General features: G+C 39.6%; 1 protein-coding gene across 1 annotated transcript in view; it reads right to left on the bottom strand.

Moving 5' to 3' along the window:
- The window catches only part of FER1L6 (fer-1 like family member 6), a 199,569-nt gene that overhangs the window by 73,766 nt on the left and 105,682 nt on the right, over positions 1 to 20,121 (bottom strand). Inside the window, exons 20-23 of the mRNA XM_069081306.1 lie at positions 8,200 to 8,310; positions 6,357 to 6,518; positions 3,544 to 3,724; positions 1,332 to 1,564 (exon numbers count right to left, since the gene is read on the bottom strand). Coding sequence (XP_068937407.1) covers positions 1,332 to 1,564; positions 3,544 to 3,724; positions 6,357 to 6,518; positions 8,200 to 8,310 — 687 coding nt within the window. The remainder of the gene's footprint in view (positions 1 to 1,331; positions 1,565 to 3,543; positions 3,725 to 6,356; positions 6,519 to 8,199; positions 8,311 to 20,121) is intronic.

Below are 20,121 nucleotides of genomic sequence, written 5' to 3' on the forward strand. Positions count from 1 at the left end.
AACATAGAAAAACTTTTCAAACCTTAAAGCATTATATAATTTTATAGCTATTGTAATAATCATAGTAATATGGTTATTGAGCTTTAAATTTATCCTCTACATTTAGGCATTAGAATTCCCCTTAACCATGATCTTTTCCTTTTGGAAGTAGAGACTTATAATTAATGAATCATATTAACTTCACCTAAAGAGACTTCTGCTAACTCTCCACTTCCCCTCTGCAGTTCTGCTCAATTTGGACTCAATAGAATGAGATGCCCTGTGCCAGGCAGCCCCCTGGTGACCACCTCCTTTCCAGCTTCCTTTTGGGTATTGTCTTTCCCCCATTAGACTGTAAGCTTCTTGGGGACAGGGCCTGTCTTTCTTTTTCTTATTTGTATCCTCAGTGTTTATAGCACAGTGCCTGGCACATAGGAGTCATTTAATAAATGCTTGTTGAATTGAATTATTGAGTAAAGACCTAGCGGCCTATAGACTCAGCATGGTATAGAGGAAAGAGCATGAGATTTATAGTCAGAGATCATGAGCTCAAATCTCTTCTGCCTGACGTTGGGTGAGTCTGGGACAGTCATGAACGGTTACACAGCTATATATAGATCTGGTGGGAGGAGGGTTCTTGGCATGAGATGACCGGCTTAGTTCTTAGTCTACTGGTGAATCTGAACACTCACGTGACCTGGACAAGTCTAGTCTGACCATTTTACTCCCCTGCTCAAAGAACTTTAATGGCTCCCTCTTGCCTTTATGGAAAAAAAATACAAATTTCTCTTTATGGCATTTAAAGCCCTTTCCAGTCTGGCTTCATCCTGCATGAAACATTACTCCCCCTCATGAACTAGAGTTCACTTCAGACAAAGTCTTCTATTTGCTGTTCCCTGGACACGGTGTTCCATTTCCTACCTCTTTGCTTTTATACAGGCTGAGCCTCATGCCCAGAATGCCCTTCCTCTTAGATTCCCTTGTTCTCTTCAACATTCAATTCATGTATCACATTTTCAAAAAGATTTTTGCTTATTTTCTCTGCTATTAGTGCCCTTCCCTCCAATCACTTTGCATTTACTTCTTATATATCCTATATTTATTCATCTGTGGAAATGTTGGCCCGCCTCCCTCTTCCCCAGAAGAATGTAAGCACCTTGAGGGCAGAGGCTATCTCATTTGTTTTTATTTGTAGTTTCAGCACCTCGCATATGGTAGACAGTTAATAAAGCCATCTTAATTGATTGGTAGACATTCCTTTCCCTCTCCGGGCTTCAGATTCTTCAGCTGCAAAGTGAAGGAATTGGACCATACGATCCCTCAGGTCCCTCTAGATTCTACAGAACTCTGACCTTTACTTTTTCCTCCTTTGGTAGCTCAGGAATTGCAGGCTTCGTTTCTGGCTCCAACATTGGTGAGGAGTCAGGGATGTCATAGAGAGCCGTGCCGGCTGTCTGAACCTGGGCTGTGTCTGGTACAACAGTGGGTGGCTGCTCAACCTGAACATAGATATGATCTGGTGGGGGGTCCTGGGATGATACAAGTAACTCAGATGTTTCTGGCTCCACTGTTGAATCAGGTACAGCTGAAACCCAAAACACAGCAAAGGGAGAGCAAAATCAGAACTGCTGCCATTTATGAAGCAGGTCTACACAACTGCAATAATCTAGATCATCCAAGTCAAAGAAATAGCTTTGGACTGACTGAGCTAGATTACTGCAGGAATCAATCAATCAACAAGCTTTCATTAAACACCTACTGTCTACCAGTCATTGTACTAGGGACACAGAGATAAAAATGTAATAATTCTTCTCCTAAAAGAGGTAGAAAGAGGTGGGAGGGAAGAAAGGGAAGAGAGAGACAGAGAGACAGACAGAGAAAGACAGAGACAGAGAGACAGAGAGACAGAGAGAGGAGGGGGGGGAGGGAAGAGAGGGAGGGGGGAGAGAGAAAGAGAGAGACAGGGAGGGGGAAAGAAGAGAGAGAGAGAGGGAGAGAGAAAGAGAGAGAGAGAGAGAGAGAGAGAGAGAGAGAGAGAGAGAGAGAGAGAGAGAGAGAGAGAGAGAGAGAGAGAATACATATATAGATAAGCATATATAAAAAACGACCAAAATAAATTCAAGATCTTTGGGTTAGGTGGGGAGGCATCAGTAGCTGGGAGAGATCAGGAAATGCTTCCTATGTGAAGTAGTGTTTGAATTGTCCTTTGAAGAAGATCAGTATTCAAAGAGGGGTAAGTGAGATGGGAGATTCAGAAGACCAGTTTGGCTAAGCAGTAGAGTACATGAAGGACAGTGTTTGGTGAAGAGACAGACTGAAATAATTCCAGAGGCCTGAAGATGAAGCTTACCCACATTGTGAGAGAGAAGTAAGGAACTAAAATGGAGAATAAGACATATGTTTTTTTGGTTGGTCAATGTGGGAATTTTGTTTTGCTGTACTATATATATATACATATATGTTGGCAGAGTTTTTATTTTATTTTTATTGTTCAATTGGAGGGGGCAAAGTGGAAGGGAAAGAAAATTAGCACTAGCAAAAAACAAATGTATGAATAAGTAAATAAATAGGTGAATGAATAAGCAAATAAATAAATGAATAGGGGGCGGCTAGGTGGCACAGTAAATAGAGCACTGGCCCTGGAGTCAGGAGGACCTGAGTTCAAATCCGGCCTCAGACACTTAACACAAAAACTAGCCGTGTGACCTTGGACAAGTCACTTAACCTCAATTGCCCTCCAAAAAAGGCAATAAATAAATAAGTATGTATGCATATATATATATAAGAAAACCTATGGGCCATGATAAAGGTAACACTTAGATATCAAATGTATGCTTAATATCGAACAGGGATGTGAGGCCTGGAGGCTATATGGCCCTCTAGGTCTTCAAGTGCTGGCCTTCAGACTGAATCCAAACTTCACAGAACAAATCCCCTTAATAGAAGGATTTATTCATATGATTCTAGTATGATTAAAATGTGGCTTTGTGATGATGAATTAAGGAGTGTGTAGCAAAAAATCTTGCAAACTCAATGCCAATTATGTATAATAAATGATCACAGTAAAACGGGATATATTGAATACTGAAAAAAACTTTAATGATGCAAAATGTTATAAGGTTTATCATGTAAGTTAATAAATCTAGCTTTTTGCTTGTTTTGTTTTTTAAGAAATGTCAGACTGGAGCTTGGCTGAGAAAGACTTTAAATGTCAAAAAAAAAAAAGAAATTGTTTCCAAGCCTAGAGGTAATATGAAAACGTGGCTTCGAAGCTAGTTTTCTACAATACCTGGTTCCTTGAATAATTTCCAAGGATTTCTTTTTTACTACTCCATGCTATGGAAACCAAGACAAAGAAAATATGTAATCTGTCAGTATTGGACAATCGAGACCCTCAAGGTAAATCATATCTATTACATCCTCCATTCTCTAATATTTGACCTTTCGATGGACAAATGATCAGCAGAATTAGATGTGACCCCCACTCCCAGGGCACCACTGAAGGAGGCTGCCATAGGAACAGTTCTCATGGCCTCAAGGGGTTGGTACCCAGTGAGTTCTTACCTTGAACTTGTTGGGCTGCATCTACCACAGAGACAGAGGCTGGGAGCTCCCCAGATTTGCACAGAAATTGCTTGAGGCAATTGATAGTGTAGGTGCCCACAAGAGTGCTCCTCCCAAAAGCCCTCCAGTCCACCACACAGATGCTCAGAGGGGGGTGGAGGAGCTCATTCTCAGGCAATTCCTGGTAGAAGATTATTCAAAGGTTACTATTCCTGGGGCCATTAAATTTGTAACAAATACAATCAAAGAGAGCAATTATTAGAAAATATTCATTTTGATATGGATTGAGTGTATTGATAGTAAAATACAAAGCCTCAGCAGGATCTGGAATTAACATTAAAAAAAATTCAAGTGTATATGATATTTCAGGGTGCCTAGGTACCTGGCACAGTGGATAGAGTACTGGCCTGGAAATCAGGAAGACTCATCTTCCTGAGTTCAAATCCAGATTTAGATACTTACTAGCTATGTAACCCTGGGCAAGTCACTTAACTCTGCATCAGTTTTGTCATCTCATTTTCTTATCTTTTTCTCATTAACTTTCTTATCTAATGAGCTGGAGAAGGAAACAGCAAACTATTGCACTATTTTTACTAAGAAAATCCCAAAATGGAGTCACAAAGAGCTGGACATGATTGAAATTAACAACAATGATATTTTAATATTTTAAGTATCTGTGATTTCATTCCTTGACTATTATAGTTCAAATCAGCATAGTGTGACAAATAGAACACTAGATATATAGCCAAGAATTAAAATCCTGCTTCAGACATTTACTAGTTATATGATCTCAGGCAAGGATCTTTTCAGTGCCCCAGGAATTATGATAGTAATTAGAATACATTGGTGATTGAAATGTATTATTTGAAAAACTCCAGATAATATATTTTCCACATAGGCTCAATAGGTCTTATTTTTAATTACTATGACCATTATTAATTATAATATTTGTATAGAAAATAAAAATGTCTTCAATCAATCAGCACTTATCAAGTGCCTTATTATTAATGTGCCAGGTATGTGTTAAGTGCTGGGAATATAAAAAGAGACAAAAGACAGTCTGCTCTCAAGGAACTTGCAATCTAATTGGGGAGACACCATGTAAGCAGATATATACAAAGCATATATATTATCCTATATACAGGATAAATAGGAAATAATTAACAGAGGGAAAGCACTAGAATTAAGAGAAGTTGGGGAAAATTTCCCCTCATTTAATTCTATAAGGTAAGACATGACAGGTATAACTATCCTTTTTTTTTAGGGAAGAGGAATTTGAGGGTCATAGAGGTAAAAGAACTTGATCAAGTCATATGACCATTGACCAGTGGAACTAGGTTTAGGATCCAGGGCTCCTGACTCATCCAAAATGCTAGGTCAGTGTTTTTATCACTCATTCACAATATGTAGGAAATCACTATATTCTCTAAGGATTTTGCCAATTCATTAAAAAGTCTTAATTTCAGACTCTACCAATTTGAGATTTGTGATTATTGGAATAGTTTGAGGCAAAAGAGAAGAAAGGCTTTCTTCACTGACAGTGCACATTTTTTTTTTTGTAGGAAACAAGACTGAGAAAGAAATATTTTAAAAACCTGGAGAGGAAACTGCTTTCTAACACCATCAGGCATTTGAGTCAATTTGGGTGCTACGAACAAAGATTTTCATTACAAATAATTAATCTATTCACTAGGTGAGTTCTATAAGGACTTGACCATGCTTTGTAAGCCCAGTTAGATTTAGTGTATAGATATTCTTCCTATACTATACCACTGGAAAGCACAGAATATCACCATCTCCGAAGGCAATAGAGAGATGTTCATAGGGCAGGAGTAAGCTGTCGCACATTGCCAGTAAGGAACTATGCAGTAAATGTGTTATGAAAACGTTATCCAGGAAATTGACTAGAAAAGGATGGGACCAATCACATAACAGCAACAAAGGATAGATAACCAAGGGGCCATCCAGGAACTCTACTGGTGGTGGTTGCGTTTCTATCGTTTTAGTGAAATCCAACTTTTTGTGACCCTATTTGGGGTTTTCTTGGCAAAGACACCAGAGGGGTTTGACTTTTCCTTTCTCAGCTCATTTTATAGATGAGGAAACTGAGGCAAACAAGGTGAAGTGACTTGCCCAGGGTCACACTGCTAGTGAGTGTCAGAGGCCTGATTTGAACTCAAGAAGATGCATCTTCTTGACTTCAGGTCCAGTACTTTATCCGCTGTGTCACCTGGCTGCCCTGGTGCTCTGGTGACAGGCACACACTAACAAAAGATGAAGAAGACCCCAAGCATTCTTGTTGAGTGCATCCCATGTGAAGGATTTGACGACAGATGTAGACGACAGTCACATGGGATGAGAAGGACTGGATGCATTGTACTCTGTACCATTGGGAAGAGTGCCAACACTTGTAACACTGCAGATTCATTTAAGTATCAAAGTACTTTAAATTAAAAAACAGAAACGATTTTATCATATAATTTGGATTCTTCACCTCTTCAGACTGAATCTTTCCTCTAATTAGTATGATTTGGGATCAGAGATTAGAGAGCTGGAAGGGAAAGGGACCAACTATCTAGCCCAATTCTCTTATTCTGCATTTGAGAAAATTGAGGGCCAGAAAAGTCAAGTGTTTTGTCCAAGGTCATACCAGTAGTGTTACTGGTAGGATTTGAACTCAAATCCTCTGATATCAGAGTCAGTATTTTTTTATGCCACAAAACATATTCACAGGCCCTAAAAAATAAATTGAAAGAAAGTAAAACACATCCCACACAAGGAAATAGCAGTAATGACCCATAAGAGGGACCCACCACTTCAAACCAGTCCACTTGGACGTTGAAGTTAGGATTGTTTTTGTAGCTCTGGATCACACAGGATTTGACTCCTCTCCCAGCACATTCTATGAGCACTTGAGGGCGATCTACTGAGAGCAGATGAACTTTCTTCATTTCTCGGACACCCCAGAAGAGAACCTAGAGACAAAGCAAAAGAAGAGTCAACAAGAGAGGGTCTGAAAAGTCCATCAATCCAAGCATTTACGAAGCACCCATTCTGCAGAAGGCACTGTGCTAGGCACCGGGGGTACAGAGAGAGAACAACAGCAAAAACAACAAAACAAAGCCTGCCCTCAGGTAGCTTACACTTTCTTGAAGGGGGGAGGAGATATATAACCTGTAAACATACATATGTATATATTATTTGAGGAGGGAAAAGGCAAGTAGGAGAATCAGGAAAGAATTCCTTTACGATGTGGTCCCTTAACTAAGCCTTAAAGGATTTTTAGAGGCAAAGGTAAAAATCACATATTTAGAGCCAGAAAGAGTCTTGGGGGGTCACTGCGTCCAGCCACTTCATTTTACAAATGAAGAAACTGAAGTCCAGGAAGGTTAGATCAGTTGCCCAAGATCATCCAGCTAGTTAGTGGATTTGAAGACAGATCTTTATGACTACATCTGCAACACTCTATCTACTACACCAGTTCACCAGGGGTCAGCAAACTATGACCCATGGACCAAATTGTACATTACAGCCTGTTTTTGTATGTTCCAGGAGCTAATGATTCTTAGCTCACAGTCCATATAAAAAGGTGGTAGGCCAGATTTGACCCACAGGCCACAGCTTGACAACCCCATGGGGGGCATCTTGTCCAAAGGACCACATGATCACAATTCTAGAACTGGAAGAGACCCTCAGAGGTCTCTTTTTTCCTCTGGGAAATACTCTAATTTTTCAGATGAAGAAACTGAGACCAAGAGGTTAAGGGACTTTCACAAGGTTACCTAGGTGTAGCAGAAGCAAGATTTCAACTACTGAGAAAAAAAATTCTCCTAAACAAGTGTTTTTGTTCAGTCATTTCCAACTCTTTGTGATCCCATTTGGGCTCTTGGGTTTGTTTGTTTTTTTTGTTTCTTTGTTTTTTGGCAAAGATATGAGAGCACATTCCTTTGATAGATGGATTAGACTAGATGGGTTGGACACCAAGGTCCTTTTCAGCTCTCAGATTCTTCATTTCTGTGGTCTGCTGTAGCAAATAATTTGTAAAAGCTTGTCTGTTCTTTATTAATCACACTCATCTAAGATACTTTGGATGCTTGGGGAGAAAGTTCTTATAAAACTTTTCTATAAATGGGGAACATAATCTTAAGGGTCAGTATTTATATTTCCTCAGTTTTGTTTGTTTCCTACTGATGACAAAGTCTTTAATATCTTTTCTTTCTTCAAGAACTTTGAGAACTAATCACACCTCAATAACTTCAAAATTGTGTTTCTTCAAGCACAGGGACAATGATATCAACAACAACAATGGCAAAAATCTCTATTTTGCCCTTAGTGGCATCACAAGACCATGAGATTGCCTCAGAGCCAAGAAGAGATAGATTCAAGTCCTGCCTCTTGACACACACTGGCTTTGTGTTCCTGGGCACATCACTTAAGTTCCCAGTGTCCCAGGAAACTCTGAAAGACTATTATTTGCAAAGGAAGTGCTGATTTACATTGTGTGTGGGGGGGATATCCTCTCCCTGAATTGAAATCATCCAAATTCCAAATTTATCACTAATGTTCAAATGATATACTACCCTCTTAGGAAATTAAGGGAGATTTTAATGCCTTTGAATCTGTTGGAAAATTCCAGAACCTTTTTCTAAGTCTTACCTCTACTCTGTACGTACTCAGCACAGGACGAATGTTGGCAGGGACTGGATAGATCTGGGCAACATCAGGTGGGTTAAATGGGGGAAGATCTTGTGGGCCTGAGGGAGGAACCTGACAAACAAAGCAAATACTCATTAGCAGGGTACAAGAAAACCAAGCTTCTTCTCAAAGGTGTTGAACATTATTTACTTTGAACTTCATGTAAAGTGTCTTGCAAACTTTAAAGTACTACATACACATGAAATATTACTAGCTAACATTTATATGGTGGCTTCTATGTGCCGGGCACTGTGCTAAACAAACACTTCATAATTTTTATCGCATTTGATTTTCACAACAGCTCTGGGAGGCAGGTGCTATTATTACCCCCATTCTACAGATGGAAAACAGAGGAAAACAGGTTAAATGACTTGTCCTGGTTAACATAAGGAGTAAATATTTGAGGCAGGTTTCAAATTCAAGTCTTCCTGACTCCAAGTCTTGCGCTTTATTCACTGTATAAAGCAGGAATAGTTAAGAACAAATGCCACAGTCATACTTTGGAAATGACTAGACTTAAGGACCTAGAGGGCAACATGCGACCTCAAGACCTCAGGTTCCCCACCCCTGGACTAAATAAATTGTGGTACATAAATGTAATAGAATATCATTGATTTATAAAAATCAATTAACATAAATAACAGTGAAATATAGGAAGGCATTTAAATCAATATACATAATATACACAAGATACATGACTACAATAATACAAATGTGAAGAACTAAAAAGAAAAAATCTATAATTACAATGTAATTATGATGAACAATTCTGTCCTCAAGGAAGACTTGAGAAAATACATCTTCTCTCCTATGAAGAAAAGGGAGCATGGAATATAAGCATGGAACATTGCCTATCTTGTCAGACTTGGTTAATGTCTTGGCTACTTTTAGTGCACTGTTTTTTTTTCATTATTTTGTGACAAGGAAAGGCTTTCGGGGTGGGAATGGGAGAAATGAAGGTGATATAAAAACTAAAGATTTCAAAAAAAAACCTATTCCCCTCCCTCACTTTTTACATGGAGAAATATCCAATATGATTGTGACAGATGCTCATGGAAATGTCTGATTATATTACAGCATACATGATGATGGCTAAACAATAATAATTTATTTCTATAACATTTTATGGTCTACCAAGTGCTTTCCACACATTATTTTGTTTCAGCTTCACAATAACCCTTTAAGGGAAGTATTCTAGGTATTATCATTCTAATGTTTCATGAAGAAACTGAGACTAAGAGAAGTTACATGACTTTTCCAAGGTCACACAATAAGACCAACACTCTAGTCACTACACTATACATTTTTTTTCTAGAGAAATAAAAATGAAATTCTTAAACATAAATCTTTGGGACGTACAAAGCTCATCTTGAGTTTTGCACACATACACAACAGTGGAGGTATCATTATGTTCTACCCCAATTTCTTGGAAAGGGCTAGACATATCCAATGTAATGCCCCCATCTCCCTTCATTAATCTAACAGTCCATCTCCTCTCAGACCTGCTTCAAAGCTCATTCACTCCAACAGGGCTTCCTTGATTAGCTCCATCCTCCATCTGATCACTTCCTTATCTTCTGTGCTATCCTGGGTGACCTTTGTTCATTACCCTCCTCTTAGCTCAAGGTACCACTGATGTGTAAACTTTTACTTGTTGAAGTGAGGCTGAACAATGGATCAAAGCAGTGTTATTGTCATTGTCACAGTGACAATGATAATGATGATGACAATGAAGATCACTTATTCTTCTAATTTGTGAGAAATAATTATTTCTCTCATTTATTAACAACTATTGAATCTGAACCAAGGGTTTTCCTGTTTTCTACTTTCTCATCTAGAAATCAGCCAGTGTGGGAAATCTTTCTAAAACACTTACCCAGTAAGGATAGCTGAGATCAAATCAAAGACAATAAAAAAAAATTCTAAGTTTAGGAGAATGAGTGCATTCCTATTCACTTTGTTTACTTGGGTCTGGGAAAATTCCCTCTTTTGTCAGACATGTGATATGGAAATTGATAAGTTCAAGCTTTGGGCGATCCAAGTCATGTACCCCAACAGTTGCACTGTAATATAGCCCCTCTCATTGTAATATTCATTTTCTCATTAATTGTTAACCAATCAGAGGTTCCATGGAGCTTAGTGACAACCCCCAGGAGAAAATCCAGATCTATTACCCCTCCCATCTGAATTCCATTTAAATCTCTAACCTGGTTCAGCTCCTTCCTGATTCTAAGAGGTGAACCCACCATCATGGGGGTCTTTGGTCTAAGAGAGATGGCCAAATGACCATCCTGTTATTAATAAATATGTTGACATTATTAATGAAATGATCATCATGTCTCATCATGTCTCTTGAACCTTTTGAAACACCACATATTTTGAGAGATGTCTTTACTAAGTACAAGAAGCATTTGTAAAAAGTAGGATTGTTTTGTGACTGGGAGGAATTTAATTTGTGGGAGCAGTTGGTCAGTCAATAAACATTTAATTAAGCACTTACTACGTACCAGGTGCTGTACTAAGTGCTAGGGACACAAAGAAAAGTAAAAGACAGTCCCTGCTCTGAAAAGACGCAGAATATAATAGCAGAGACAACATGCAAACAACTGTGTACAAATATGATGTGTGCGGGATAAATTGGAAACAATCAAAAACAGGCTCTGAACAAATGGTTTTGAATTGCATGTGCAGCTGTATTCTTCAATGGTTGCTTTGCCTGCCTTGATCCTAAACTCTTTTTTTTTTTTAAGCAATCGGGGTTAAGTAACTTGCTCAAGGTTACACGGCCAGTTATTTCTGGGTGTGGTACTGAGTGTCTGAGCCCGGATTTGATCCAGGTCATCCCGACACTGGAGCCGGTGCTCTTACTCGCTGTGCTACCTGGCCGCCCCTGATCCTAAACTCTTAAGGCAGTGACTATTAGGTTTAGATACTTTCTATAGCACTTGGTAATGCTCTGCACCCAGAAAGTGTCCAATAAATATTTTTTTGATTGAATGACACAATGAACCAGAAAAAAGAAAACAAAAAAAAAAAGAAAAAGAAAAAACATATGCTAGAAAACCTATTTGAACCTCCAGCCAAGGAACTGGATTTCCTGTCATTTCTGCTTCCCACACAGCTGGTATTTTGGCAGAAGCAGGTGCAGTTGAGCTTATCACCAGGAAGAGTTACAGGAAAAAGGAATCTTTCTGAGCGGGTCAGACACCAGGAATATGAAGCATGCTCAGAATAATTAAGGTTCCAAATGGACTGGGCTGTATACAGGAGCTAAGCAATGATGATGATGAATCTCTGACATTGTGGTGAAGAGTTAAGCAATTCAGTGTCCAAAATTGTATATAATCTAGAAAGACAATAATCAACTCTCCCTGCAGAGAGCAAAGCCACAGAATGGACACAATCCTGCTACATTTTCTAGTTTTATTCTGAAAACAGAGCACCATATGTTTCCTCTTCCTGGGGCTGCTTGATGAGTTTGGCCAATGAAATGCTCTTGATAGGAAAATGCCCCAGTTGAATTCCTGAGAAAAGCTCTGCCAGTCACAGACAATCAGTTATTTCCAGGGCAATTCAAACCAGGAGGGATCCCAAAGCACTTTATGGATTGAAATAATAATTAGTGGATTTGCTCCAGGCCAACATGCAGCTACTTTTTCAATGGGGCAATATTGGCATCTGTTTATCAAATAGGATGGTGTACTGAAAAGACTACAGCAACTGCTGCAGTGAGAATTTTCAATAAGCAGATGGGGTTGGTTCAAGTCCCAGACTGGCTAAAATACCACCAGTGTAGACCAACATTCAAAAGATCAGCATGATGTTAGTGACGACCCCCAGGAGAAAATCCAGCTCTATTCCCCCTCCCATCTGAATTCCATTTAAACCTCTAATCTGGTTCAGCTCCTTCCTGATTCTAAACTACCTTTCTACCTTCCTTCACCCCATCAGCCTTCTCTTGGGGGAGACACCTTCATTTCATGCTTCCTTTGGTGAGCTCCATTCAAGGAAGAGCCCTCACCTCTAGCCTGACTCACTTCCTGATGGTTCTGACCTAGCCCTTGCTCAGGTACATTTTCCCTCATCCATTTGAGACCATTTTTAATGTATTGTCTTCCCCTATCAGAATGGAAAGGGTAGCTAGGTGGTACAGTGGCTGTTGTGGTTGTTTGTTCATGACATCAGGGAGGCGGTGCCATGACATGCAAATATTGGATTTAAGTGAGTGAGGGTTAGGCAAAGTCACCAGCCTCACTTTCTCCCCCAGTGCTATGGATAGAATGCTGGACCTGAAGTCAGGAAAACTCATCTTTATGAATTCAAATCCGGTCTCAGACACTTACTAGTTGTGTGATTCTGGGTAAATTGCTTAATCCTGTCTGCCTTAGTTTCCTCATCCATAAAATGAGTTGGAGAAGGAAATGGCAAACCTCTCCAGCATTTTTGCCAAGAAAACCCTAAAATGGGGTCATGAAGAGGCAGACATGACTGAAAATGACTGAATGAAAATTAGAATGTAAACTCCTGTCCTGTCCTTGCATATATTCTCGGAGCTGGACACTGTGCCTTTCACAGAGCAAATCTTTAATAAAGGCTTTATCTAATCTAATCTCATCTAATCCTCACATCAAGACACCCACAATGCAGCATGCATTTTGAAGTGTTACAGTATTGTAATGTTTCTTATGGAAATGAGGTCAGTAAGATCAGGCATAGATCAATGGAATACATAGATAATCTAACACAGCAACCTTCCCAGGAATGCTTTCATTTGAACATTTAATGAGGAATAATGTGGGCTGATACATAGATCCTAGAATCATATTTTAGGATGATATTATTGAAAGAAATCCTAGCCATGGAATCTAATAACTACAGCATTCCCCCTGGAACACCCTGCAGTGATGGGAATTTCAGTACCTTCTGAGGTAACTGAGGATGTTTGAGGATCTCTACACTCTGGATGACTTTAATTGATAGGAAGTTACTTCTTAAATTCAGTTAAAATCTACCTTACTGAAGTGTCTATAAATCGGTTCTAATTGTGCCTTCTGGGGCAGCAATGTAGTGTACTCTGTAATGGTCTAGCCTTAGAATCAGGAGCATCTGGTTTTAAATCCTACCTTCCATACCCACTAGCTACATTACACCGGGCAAATCACTTAGTATCTCAGTGGACAAGGCAACCCTCTAAGACTAAGTTACAGAGTAACTGAGCTATGCTTGTGTAAGGAGTTTCCATATTGAATGTTCCCTGCCATGATACAATTATAAGCCTGGGACAAGCAAAACAGCAAAGTCCTTTAGAACCAAGCAAACCATTTAGAAGGAAAGATCCTGGGTTCAAGTTCCAACTCTCCTATTAACTATCTGTGTGATCTTGAGCAAGTGACCTCTTCTCTCTGTTTTCTCCATTTCTCCACTAATAAAATGAGAGGGATGGGCTCAGGGAGTTATAAGGTTCCAGATCTAACATTATATGGTTCTATAGGACATGATCTAATCCTTCTTCCACAAAAGAGTTCTTCAAATACTTGGACTATCATCATCTTATGTCTAATTTTTCTTTTCTCCAGACTAAACATACCAGCTCCTGCAACAAATACTCAACTAACATGGGTTCAAGACCTTTCATTAGCCAAATAGTACTTGTCTAGATGAGCTCCAGCGTATCAGAATTCTTCTTAAAATGTGGTACCCAGAAGCGACTTGTTTATCTGTGCATCACCTCTATCACCTGACACTGTGTATGGCACAAAATAGGCATTTAGTGAACTGAACACTAGGATCTGTGTGGTCTAATTTAGACATTTAAATTTCATTTCCCCTTCCCAAAGCATGGGTCTGACCTCCTCACTCTCTGACTCAATAAATTCCATTGGTTCCCTTCATTCGTACCAAGAATTCCCATAAGGAAATGCCTTCTATCAGTGTAAATCAACATCCACTCCACAACCAATAGTCTTGGAAAGCTGCCTGGGGGGAAGTGATTTGCTCATGTTCACACAGTCAATGAGTGTCAGTGGCAGGATTTTCACCCTGATCTTCCTGACTCCAAGGCTGGCTCTAGGAAATAGGCCAAACCTGTTTCTCTGAGATAATAAATGCTTTCTGAAGTGACTTGAGGCAGATGCCGCATGTGCAAGTATCATTATCTCCATTTTATGTGTTTGTAATGGAACTTGTTATCTTCTCCATAAATCCCTGCACCCCAATTCCAATTTCTGTATTTCTTTTGAGATTGCTGCTATCCTCCTAATCAGCAGGGTTCATGATCTCAGTCTTCCCTGATGCTTACATATTATCTCTCTCTCTTCCATCCAATCAGTTGCTAAGTTTTAGCATTTCTAAATCCCCAACATATCTTGCCTTGGCCTCCTTTTTTTCTAACCAGTCTAATTCTGGTCCTTATCACTTCTCACTAGGACTATTGCAATAGCTTCTTGATTCATCTCAGCATTTCTATTGACAAGTATCTGGTACATTCTCACTATACTTTTCATAATATAGGATGTCTCAAAAGTCTTAATGCAGTTTTGAAACTATAAAAAACTTCAAAATGCACTATGACTTCTGGGACACCCTGTATTTTTCCCAAGGTTTTGAGTCTGGCAAAATAAACAAACAAGAAAAAGAAAACCCAAATGGATCTCTGTCATTTCTAGGACAAAATGCAAATGCCTCAGCCTGAAATTTATGGCTCCCCACAATTTGGGTCCCACCTGCCTTTCCAGAATTATTTCGAACTATTGCCCATTCACACAGTCTTTGTTCCAGGTAAACTATCATATAATTAATTTCTTTAACTAAGCATTACACAGTAAGTCAGTCAACAAGCATTTATTAAGCCCTAACTATATGCCAGTCACTGTGCTAGGTGCAGGTGATATATAGAGACCTGAAGGAACTTGTATTCTAGTGGGGGAAAGTAACACATAAAAAAGAGCTCAAAAGTGGGAGGAGGTCAAGGTAGAGGAGGTGAAGTCTGAAGAATGAAGCATAAAATGGACTGGATTCTTCCTCAAGATAGAGCTTCTGGGAAGAACTCACCAGTGGGAAAAGGGCAGGCATCTAATGTCTGCAATTCAATTCCCTCCTCATCTCTTCCTCTTAGAACAGTGAGCTTTCTTCAAAGCATAGATAAGGTTCTCCTTCCTGCTGAAACCCTTCTTGATCCTCACAATAGCTAGTGCCCTCTCTCCTCAAATTACCTTGTATTCATTTGGATATGCACATGCCTCAGTTTTCTCATCTATAAAATGGGAAGCATGGTACTTATTTCTGCCTCACTGGTTTACTGAGATAAATGAGATGATGAAGGTAAACTTTAAAGCATTAGATAAACATCAGCTGGGTAGGTAGGTGGCAGAGTGGATAGAGTGCCAGACCTGGAGTCAGGAAGACTGATCTTTGTGGGTTCAAATCCAGCTTCAGACACTTACTAGCTGCGTGACTCTGGGCAAGTTACTTAACCCTGTTTGCCCCAGATTCCGCATTTGTAAAATGAGGTGGAGAAGGAAATGACAAACCACTCCAGCATCTTTGTCAAGAAAATCTCAAATAAAGAGTCAGATATGCCTGAATAACAACAAATGCAGACTAGGGTTGATCTGAGTACCATTAGTATAGAGATACTAATTAAATCCATGGGAACTGAGATCACCAAGTAGTAGAGAGAGAAAAGAATGATAGTGATGATGATTATAGCATGTCTACTTGCCTATCTTCAGTAGAACATAGTCCTTCAGGGTAGGGAAGGCTTCGCGTGTGTGTGTGTGTGTGTGTGTGTAGCCCTGGAATAAAGCACACTGCCTTTGACTTAATAAATGTTTCTTGTATAGTACTAGAATCGAATTGTGTGCAAATGAGAGAACAGAGGTAACAACCCCAGTTTGCACAGTTAAGAATGATAGGGCCCATGTTGGAAACTTACCTCTGAATAACATTCTCTTTTTACTGTAGGAGCTGTGATCCCCACTTTACTCACACTGTACTCACATTCCCCCCAAGTAAGAAATGATCTTTACTTCCTCTGACCTCACACAACAGTTTGTTTATATCTCATACATTTACCATAGTTTAATTTGAATTTTACTTTTTCCAATCAATTAATATTTATTAAAAATTCACTATATGCCAAGTACTGTGCTATGTTCTGGGGACACAATAAGAGGCAAAAGACAGTCCCTGCCCTCAAGGAGTTTACAATCTAATGAGGGGAAACAATGTGGAAACAAATATAACAAAACAAACTATATACAGGACTAATAGGAAGTATTTAACAGAGAGAAGGTACTAGAACTAAGAAGGACTGTGGGAGGCTTCTAGTAAAAAAGGACTTCTAGTGGAATGTAAGGGAAGCTAGGGGAGGTCAGTAGGTGGGGCAAAGATTGAGAGTATTCCAGGTATGGGGGTCAGCTAAAGAAAATGCCCAGAGTCAAGAGAAGGAGTGTCTTGTTCATGGAATAGCCAGGAGGCCAGTGTCACTGGATCAAAGAGTATGTGGGAGGGAATAAGGTATAAGAAAATTGGAAAGGTAGGAGGGTCCTAGATTCTAAAAGGCTTCGAAGGCCAAACAATGTTTTGTTATTTACCCCAGTTTGCACAGTTAAGAATGATAGAGCCAGAACTAGCTCCCATGTTGGACACTTGCCTCTGAATGGCATTCTCCTTTCATCACAGATGCTGTGATCCCCACTTTACTCATACTGCACTCATATTCCCCCAAAATAAGAAATGATCTTTACTTCTTCTGACCTCACACAACAGCTTGTTTACATCTCATACACTTAAACATAGTTTAATTTGTATTTTACTTTTTCCAATCAATTAATATTTATTAAGAATATACTATGTACCAAGTTCTGTGCTATGTGCTGGGGACACATCCTGTTTGATCCTGGAGGCAATATGGAGCCACTGGAGTTGGCTAAGTATGGATGATCATACCTGAGTTTTAAGAAAATCACTTTAGTGGCTGAAGGGAGGATAGATGAGAGTGGGGAGGCCGGTAGGCCCATTAGCAGGGTATAGCAATAATACAACTGTGAGGTGATGGGGCCTGCACTAGAATAGTAGGAATGTGGCAGTTGAGAGTTTTTACAAAGGTAAAATCAACATGTCTTAGCTATGAGGGTTGAGAGATGGAGAGGGATCCAGGATGATTCCTAGGTTGTGAGCCTAAGGGACTGGGAGGATGGTGTTGCCCCCTACATTAATAAGGAAGGTAGGAGATTTGAAGTGTTTAGGGGGAAAGATAATGCATTCTGTTCTGGACATGTTGAGCTTAAGATGTCTACCCAGGTATCTAGTTTAAAAGGTCTGAAAAGCAGCTGGAGATGCAAGATTAGAGGTCGGCAAAGATATTTGGACATAAGAGGTAGATTTGAGTACCATTAGCATAGATATAGTAATTAAATCTATGGGAACTGAGGAAATCACCAAGTATTATAGAGAGAGAAGAGAAGAGGGTCCAGCAGAATTCAGAGGGACACCTTGTAGTGACAGCCACACTGGCATACCTAGTATGGTGTTATGGGGATGGGAATCTGAAGATCTTTCCTGCCCCTTGGCCCTTTGATGGGCTTAAGTGACTCTGAGAACCTTCCCTGATTTGAAAATATAGGCTGCCCCCTAATAGGCTGAATGTGGTCACATGGAACCTGTGGTGTAAGGCTTGTTTTTCAGGAATGCCCACACCTTGTTACTTTGTGATTGGGCAGTGGGTCAAGAGGGCTGTGACATTCTCTGAGCCAGAAGAAGGCTTATATAAACACCCTGATGTGAGAATTTGCTTTGGAGATCACTTTGAGAAGAGTTATGTGATTTGACCAGATGAAACTCTGGGGTCAGACAGTTGGAAGCCTATCTGCTGATCTGTTTCTCTGTCTGATTGTAACTTCTGCTTGTAACTTGTTTGTATTTTGTTTGTATTCTTTGAAGTTCAGGGTATTGACTTTTCCCCCTAAACTAGGTAAATAATATATGTTTGATTAAAGTAAGATTGTTAAAAAATTTTTAGTTGCTTTCCTTTAGAAAAGCAGATCTAGGAACCTGTGCTAGCAGCCATCCTGGGTATGCTAGAGTGCTTGCTGTTACTCATGGCTACTAACACAGGTTCTTAGATCTGCTTTACTAGGAAAGATAGCTGTTTAAGGAGTCAACAATCTTTTTAAATTACATTCATTACCTCAGAGGAAAAATCAGCACCCTTAACTTCAGAGAAAACATAAGCAGAAAAATAAAGACCAACAGATGGGGCTTCTAACTGTCTGAGAAATTAGTACAGATCAACTGACAGATCCAACTGTCTGAGCAAGGAAATACATATATAGTTACCAGAGAGAGAAGCACAAACATCTGGGTTTTTCAAAGTGGGGAAGGGGGGGGGCTGGCTGTGGAAGGAGGGACAACGGGACTCCTTAATGGCTACCCAGAATGACAAGGCTCTGCAAATTTTAGCCACTTACTAAGTGTCTTAGATTTGAAGTTACTGACATAGAGCCTCATCCTAGAGGATGGTCCATGCTTTGTTTCAAGCAGAAGAGAGGGAAAATTCCCTTGAATTGATGTCTTTAAGACATGGGGCAGCTAGGCGGCACAGTGTTTAGAATGCCAGGCAGTGCCAAGTCAGGAAGACCTGAATTCACTTCCAACCTCAGACATTAGCTGGGTGACCGTAGGCAAGTCACTTAACTTTGTTTGCCTCACTTTCCTCATGTGTAAAATGAGCTGGAGAAGGAAATGGCAAACGATTCCCAGTATCTTTGCCAAGAAAACCCTAAATGGGGTCACAAAGAGTAGGACACAACCAAAATGACTCACAACAACAACGTCTTTAAGAAAGTTATGGTAGCAAGATGAATCTTGCTATTTAGCCTATAAAAAGCAATGCGAGTATTTGAACTATGGCTTTATACTTTAGAACACCCACAAAGGAAAACAAAAGAAAATAGCTGTCACGAGAGACATATTTTTAAAGAAAGGTACCACTTGAATTAAATTAATTTTCAAGAATGCTGATGGAATAATGACTTGAATTCAAAATATCATAGTTATGCTGTTTTTAGAAACAGAAATGACACCATAACCAAAACCGAATTTCTTAGTGTTTTAAAGAAAGTAGTGTTTGAAGGGTAATGTTTAAGGGAAATGTTGTTACTTAATATATTCATATTATGATAAGCCTCCCTAACTTTTGGGTAGTTGCCTTACATGGGGGAAATTCTTTCATCTCATTTTCCCCTGCTGATTCTTTGACTTCCTTCGGTTGAGTTGTTTCAGTTGTATCTGACACTTCATGACCTGATTTGGGGTTTTCTTGGCAAAGATACTGGAGTGGTTTGTCATTTCCTTCTCCAGATCATTTTACAGATGAGAAAACTGAGGCAAACAGGGTGAATGACTTGCCCAGAGTCACACAGTTTTTATGTATTTGAGGCTGCATTTGAACTCAGGTCTTCCTGATTCCAAGCCCTATATTTTATCCACTGCACCATCTAGTTGGCTAAAGACCAGCCTAGTCAAGTGTAAAGAGATGCATCATTAATTAATGATGGATTATTTTGGTCATAACAATTTAGGAAGACTGAATGGAGATGCTGAGACCTATGCTAATAGAGGGTGAGGGCGGGCAGTTGGTCTCCATTCTGTCAAAACCACAGATCCTTGAAGCATTACAATATAGCCAGCAAAAGTTAAGAGAATATAATGCTATAAAATCATAAAAGGTAAAGGTAAGTAAGCATGGGTTCTTTCATTGAACCTCAGCACACTAGGCCTAGCTTAACTGGGGTTGAAAGCGTGTCATTATGACTTTACATGACTGATGCATGGGCCTTTGCCTCAGCAGGAGTGCCTGAGTTAGGAGAAAGCAGGCAATCC

The sequence above is a fragment of the Petaurus breviceps genome, unplaced genomic scaffold (assembly GCF_028583685.1).
Source record: "Petaurus breviceps papuanus isolate PSGF00001 unplaced genomic scaffold, PetGlider_PUasm1.0 98, whole genome shotgun sequence".
Taxonomy (NCBI): Eukaryota; Metazoa; Chordata; class Mammalia; order Diprotodontia; family Petauridae; genus Petaurus; species Petaurus breviceps.